The following is a 7,291-nucleotide window of genomic DNA, read 5'->3' as shown; positions in this document are numbered from 1 at the left end:
AGCAGACGAAAGAGGTCTTTGAATAATGTAGGTAGGTCGTTGTCTGTATACACATCTATACCATAGATCTGTTTTTTTAATTATTTTTTTATTGGGAGTAATCGTTCTTTTTATGGCAAAAAGAGTACAAATCCCCTTTTCCCTGATATAAAATTACTGAAGATGCAATAAACCATCCACAGAATTTTAATTTCAATTTTTTTTCTATTCACTCGCTATCATAGGGCTTTTTTAAAAACGAAGCTTTTCTATAATTAGAGTCGGTCCATCCGTCCGTACGTCCGTAACGGATAGCTTTATTCGTTAATTTAGGGATGTTAGAATTGTCCTATCGATTTTAAACTTTGCATGGTGGTTCCTTTAGTAGTTATATACGATTTAGAGAGCGTAGCAACTCTATAAGCATTACTAAAATGTCCGTACATCCATTTTATACATGTTGATTTTTTTATTGTTTTAAAAACAAATTTTTATGTGATCTAATCATCCGATTGAACTTAATTTTGGTATATTGATTCTTGGGACAACAAAGTATAATGTTATAAGCAAAGCAATTCTAAAATCAAGTCTCTAAAAATGTAAGTATGTCAATAAAGATTATCCTGTATCAAGCAGTTTTTCAACAAATTTACTTACAATTTTGTTTTGACTCTTATACATTTATATTCTGATTATTCAGTTCTGACACTATACAAGTGTTAATGTCAGTTTGTACTACCGTTTCAGTGCTTCGCGTTTTTGGATAATGCCATCCTTGTTTTATCTATTCATACTCTATCATGGGACTTTTTAAAGGAAAACATTTCTATATCAGGCAATGTGGTAGTTCGTTTCTTATATGATCTGGCGTAAATTTAGGCATTTAAATAAGATGCGATAATAATTGCCGTCTCGATGATCTTTACATTTGATATTATATAAATTAGGTCTTGTAGTCCATCAAAAATTCCAGTATTTTTTTTTTACAAAAGATAAATATTAAATTTTTCATTTAGACTTCTTTTTGATTCGACCTTAGTCTCTTGGGGAGGACGAGGGTGTAAGGAATAGTTATTTCTCGTATCGTATTATAAACGGCTTTCCGCGGATATAGAATGTACATTGTTATTTCTCGTATCGTATTATAAACGGCTTTCCGCGGATGTAGAATATACATTTCTATATTCGTAGAAAACTGGATATAATACGATGCTAGACATAGTTTTTTCGTATGGATGAGAACCGGTTCCTATCCACCGGATTCGAATGAATACGAGAAAATAGCTTACCTCGTCAATTACCTCATATGGGCGGAGATGGTGTTCATGACATTCAAACGCCATGGTCCAACAACCCAGGATGTCCAAGGGGGGAGCCAAAAGTCCTAACTGTGCAGCATGGTAATTAGTTGTGCCTGTTTTAGGCTAAGGCATTTCCCCTACTCTAACTATGAATGTCGCGCACCTGACATAGTAGCAGTAGGAACCATGTTTAACGTCTTTAGTTATGACGCGGTGTTAAGCCGAGATTCAAACCTATCACCTCCCCGAGGACGGGCGAGTGCGCTACGTGTTGAGCCACGGTCGCGGGTTAAGGAAAATAGCTTAAAACCACTCATAAATCTCTCCTAAATAGAACAACCAATTCCGTAGATCGTTAGCCGCATTACTAAAGATCAATGATAGCTCTAATTGGCTTAATCCTTTTTCCTAATGTTTGAATTATAGAGCTTTTCTATTTTAGATGTTGTCATCCTTGTTTTATTTCTACGACTAAAAAATGAACAAATTGCACAGAATGAATTTACTTATGGGAATAAAAAAATATTGATAGAATTTTGCTAGGTATAGATGGTTGTTAAAATTTAGATTATCTTTATATATATGTCCGCTTGTCTGTTTGTGTGTAGCGAACCGATATGACTCCTTTACAGTGAAGCTTTGCAAAGGTCCCTCTGATAAAAAAAATGACCCTTGGACATAATAATAGCCGCACAAAAAAAAACATACATCCAACCACACACACACACACACACACACACACATACGCACACACATACACACACACACACTTACACACACACGTACACACACACATACACTCACACACACACATACACACACACACACTCACACACACAAACACACACACACACACTTACACACACACACACACACACACACACACACACACACACACACACACACACACACAAACCACACACACACACACACACACACAGAAAACTCTGAATAGAGAAGAAGAAAGCAATGTAAAAATGTCAAACATAAATATTTCACAACCTTTAAATACATTATACAGGCTTTTTTATAGAAACAGGGTTAGGGTTTCAAGCAGTAATACAAATTTCAACTATGGCTTTGAAACCGATTAATATATGCTGCATTAAAATAGGTTTTTAGCCATACTGACAAAATCATGTATCGTATCGTAATATATCCAGTTTTCTGCACCTAGGGGCTAACAAAACTGGCTTTAATATTATAATTGTACATTTTTATAACCGTGGAAATCTATTTATAATACAATGCGATTTATAACCATTATATCATAGTTTTAGAGACAGATGTCCGTGGATTCGAAAATGAAAATTTGTAAGTTATCACTTATTTTTTGTAGACAATTTACTACTAGATTTTTTGGGAAGCTTTTCAAAGTGTCTTAAAAATCAGCCGTGTGACGTCATATAGATAAGGGAATATCCATTTCTTTTTTATGGGTTTCCTTTCCCACTTCTACCTCATTTTTATGACGTCACACGGCTAATCTTTTATACACTTTGTAAAGCTTATCTTTTTGTTTGTTTTTTTCGAAAGGGGTTTTCAACACATCCACCCCCCCCCCCCTTTGAAATTAAAATCTGGTGGGCCTGTCTTCGCCTTTTAACAGCTCCATATTTGTATGGAGATGTTGTTTAGGAGATATTACTGGACACTCTAGACAATAGATAACTGAATAACATTTTTTTTTTTTTTTTTCGTTGGATGTTTGCAGGGGTAGCTATTCTAACAATCAATTCTACAAAAAATCACTAAACCTTTTACAGAAAGGTGGAAGTATATTTTGTTTTTTAATGTAATTGAAGAGGGGTGGGTAAGGAGGGGAGGAAAAGGGGAAGGGGGCTGTGGAGGAAATTTTCCTTTAGAATTGTTTGTCAGAATCACATTCCCTTTTCCCTGCATGTTTGTTGGCCTTTTGTCTAAAACCAAAGAACCGTTATGAAACTAATAAACTAAAAACTGAGAAAAAGACTGATCGTTTTAGAGATCTTAAATTATTCAAAGACACCAAAAATCATTATAATAAAGTAACAGGATGTGTGTTTGAGTGTTTGTGTGTTTGTTTGTTTGTACTAAAGGATCTCGCTAATTGCTGAGCCGGTCGGGTTCTCCTTAACAGGGTAGCTTCTCATAGGTCCCGGGAAGGTTAAAACTATTTTGGGGGGAGATACCACCACCCTCCCAAGAGAAATCTAAAAATCTAATTCTTTTAAAATAATAAATTATGTTATCAAATTCGACTTTTTCCTCCTCAAGTGCGGCTAGAGGCCTCTAGAGGCGTAGCCGCTAGAGACTAATATGATGTTTAACTATTTTATACCCACTACTACCTATCATGCAATGTTGTACCACGTATCATAAACAAGAATAACAATATCCAAGCAAGGCAAAAAAAAATAAGTAAACAATGTTTTACTCTGTTGTAAAATGCTAAAAATTTAATAAATAATGTCATTTCTAATTGTACTAAGAATCACAATTATAAAGATTAATTATACTAACATATCAATTAAGCTCAGGCGTACTTTTTCCCAAGATTAGGTCTATTTGTTTAAATTTTATAGGGTTTTTAATCATTAAGACCATTCTAAAATGCCTAATCAATATCAAATATACCAACGATCACTCTTCTCTTGATTCAATTACTATTAGAGCTATCCGTTACTAACCTAAGAGCAGACTGACAGCTATGTATTTAGAAAAGCTTTGCTTTAGAAAAGGTGTACAACTATACGTATATACCAACTGTCCTCTCAGTTTTCAATAAGGCAAAAGAGAGATAAATCGATCATCCTATTTCTATAAATATCATTTGCATAGTATTGGAAAAAAGAAATATATGCTTAAAGTTCAATATTTTTGTAGTAGTTTTCATTCCATCCTAAGTAGTAAGTCTTTTTTTGTCTGTAGCTTAAGAACTCGATAACTACTAAACCGATTAAGTTTTATAGTTATATATAAAACAATGATAAGAGCATCCATAAAAGCGAAGCTCTAAATTCAGACTGTAGGGACAAAAAAACTCAAACAATTGTGATAGAACTATAAATTTATAAGTCTAAACAATATTTTATGAAAATTTGAAGCCAAATTATAGAAAAGCTTCGCTTAGAACAGTGTATCTTGTAGTCATAGGAATCATTATTCTAAAAATCAAATGAAGTGGATAATTATATTATACAATAATTGTTGTTAAAAAGTTAAAAATGTGTTAGCTTACTCACGTACTTTCTGATAACGATTACAGAGTTGCTACGCATTCTAAATCGTATCTAACGTAATGAGGAATCATGCTAACGAGCCTTAATCAACTACAATTGCTATCCGTTATGGACGGACAGACAGACAGAGGCAGAGAAAATCAGATTTGAGGACTGACAGACACAGTAAATTATAAAGTAGCCTCACTTTTAAAAAAATGTTTTCCTATAGTAAAAAATTTGGGTATTGTCCCTTTCGTAACATCGAACCTTATGGGGCGATTCTTCGTATTTTCCACAGTAGCTTTTCTCCTATTTCTAGCCCCTGCGGGGCCAATTAACTAACCCTGTGGAGCAATCACCTAACCCAAAATAACCTATAAAAAGCCATTTTAAAAATACGACGAATCTCCCTTTATGGGGCGATGTTACGAAAGGGACTATTCCCAAAAATTTTATTTTCAGCTTTTGCAACGGCTAACCCAGGTTATGAAAGTACCAAACCATGTATAGAATCATATGAATATGTGCAATTTTTTTTGGTATGCTTATGATAAAATACATATATCTTTCTATCTAATTACACAGACTAATTATTAAAAAATGTCGCCACCAGAAGACCTGGAGATCCCGGAAACTGGAGCTGTTTTCACATTTGGAAAATCTGGATTTGCAGACAATGCTCCAAGCAAATTTTGGATCAAAAAGGATGAGGTAATTTTTCAACAATATGACTAGAGGTGGCGTTCTAAAATTATTCCGCTATTAGCTAGATTGGATATCAATCTTTTTCTTCCATTGTCCTATCCCTGTTTAAAGCATTAAAGTATTTCCTCTTTCTTTAAAATATTTTAGGATCCAAATATTTTTTATTTCAAATTATCGTCCTAAAAGGGTTCAAATGTTTTGTTAACTGTTAAATTTTAGTTCAATATCTGACCACATTACGCACGTATTGCTAGTATCAAATTATTTTAAAACTAAGTTTTCTTTTATTTACTATATTATAAATTTAAATTTTCTGTTTTATGAATATAAATTTAATACTTCAATATAATTCAAATAGCAACATGAAATAAAAAAAAATAATTTATTCTTCAAGCAGTAAAATAATGGGTCATATCGTTCTGGTCAATGGGAGTTTATTATGGATTATTGGAGCACTATGAGTTTTAAACATTTATTCCTTGGAAAACTTGAGCTCATATATAGACATTTATTTCCTATATAGATCTGACATGGATCTTGAAGCAATATAGCAGGCTGTTTTGTAAATGTTAAAAATTGGAAGAATCTATTAAATAAAAGTTATCGCAAATATACTTAGTAAATAATTGGATTCTATTCCGCTGGATTAAAACCGGTTTTTCAACATAACAATCTATAGTGCAAAGTAAAACGATGTCTATATGTCTGTTTGTACCAAAGGATCTCGCTAACCGCTGAACCGATCAGGTTCTTCTTTACAGGGTAGTTTTTCATAAGTTCCGGATAGGTTTCTATTTTCTTTGGGGTGGGATACCCACCCAGCACCCCCCCCCCAAAAAAAAAAAAAAATTAAAGATTACCCCCCACAATTTTTCTTTTCTTTTTAAAACTAAAATTAAAATAGTGAAGTCGACTACCCCATCCCCCAAATTTTTTTTAAATATTTCTTTTAGATCTAAAATACGAAAAATTAGGTTGATCATTGCAAACCTCATGGGACAAAGCCGCTATTAGATGTATAATTGGCAATATTAGATGTATAAATTCCAGAGTTAGATGTATTTGTGGCAGTTACTTCAAGTATGACTGTTTTTTTGCATCGGTTTTACATTTTAACAAAAAAAACATCTAGTTGTTTTTCTGCTAGTTGTAGAAACACCATGTACCCATTTCAGGTAATCCTTCTTGCCTGCGGTGACGAACATACGGCCGTGGTCACACAATCTGGCAGACTATTCACATTTGGAGCCAACGAGTGGGGCCAGCTTGGGCTGGGTCATACTAATCATATGAACAGGCCCAGCTGTGTCAAGGTAAGGATTATAGAGCGGCTACGCTTCAGCATGGCGTAAAATGTCCCTTCCACAATATATTACTCGAGGTATACCCCTAAGGGAACTTGAGGAGAGCTCAGCCTCTACTTTCAATTTTAGTTTTAAATAAAAAGTAAAAGAAAAATTGGTAGGGATTTTTTTCTAATTTCGATTTCTCTAAAAAGGATAAATGTACCCTTCCCCAAAAAAAGCTATAAACCTTCCTTGGACATTTAAGAAACTTTACTGTAAAGGAGAACCATGAAGTTCCAGTGGTTTATGAGATCTTAAGGTGCGAACAGACATGTTTTATATACATATTAAATGCTTCCAATTAGATCTTATCACTATAATAGAATATATTAAAAATTTGCCAACGAAATTAATTCGGAAAAAAATCACGAAATTCTTTAAGAGATTTTCAGCTGTCGTTGGGGGGTCAACACATAGTAGAATTGAAAACATATATATCAACCCCCCAAATATTATTTTATTTATTTTGCGTCTTGGTTATACCTTATTCCTGGTAAGTTGTTATACACAAATATAGACCAACTGAAAATTGATTGCCTATTTCTTTCCTAATTTCCTATGTTGTACAGCAGATAACCAAAATATAAAGTTTGAAGCTTTTTTAGCTAGTAGTAAATATTGAGATAGGATTAGGAAACTATGTACAAAATCGGAAACTCAAAGTCAGCGGACCCAAAAATAAATTCCCTCATATATTTTTACTAGCCGTTTAATACATGTGTATGGACACTTATATGTCTAAACTCTAGAAAAGCTT

General features: G+C 33.6%; 1 protein-coding gene across 1 annotated transcript in view; it reads left to right on the top strand.

The window, feature by feature from the left end:
• The first annotated feature begins 5,060 nt into the window (after positions 1-5,060).
• LOC145325645 (X-linked retinitis pigmentosa GTPase regulator-like) overlaps positions 5,061-7,291 on the top strand; it is a 39,563-nt gene continuing 37,332 nt past the window's right edge. Inside the window, exons 1-2 of the mRNA XM_080168603.1 lie at positions 5,061-5,194; positions 6,364-6,501. Coding sequence (XP_080024729.1) covers positions 5,084-5,194; positions 6,364-6,501 — 249 coding nt within the window. The 5' untranslated portion in view covers positions 5,061-5,083. The remainder of the gene's footprint in view (positions 5,195-6,363; positions 6,502-7,291) is intronic.

The sequence above is a fragment of the Acartia tonsa genome, chromosome 8 (genome assembly GCF_053477335.1).
Source record: "Acartia tonsa isolate MP-2025a chromosome 8, ASM5347733v1, whole genome shotgun sequence".
NCBI lineage: Eukaryota > Metazoa > Arthropoda > Copepoda > Calanoida > Acartiidae > Acartia > Acartia tonsa.
The sequence above is the reverse complement of the archived record's forward strand: the minus strand, read 5'-3'. Positions and strand labels throughout refer to the sequence as shown.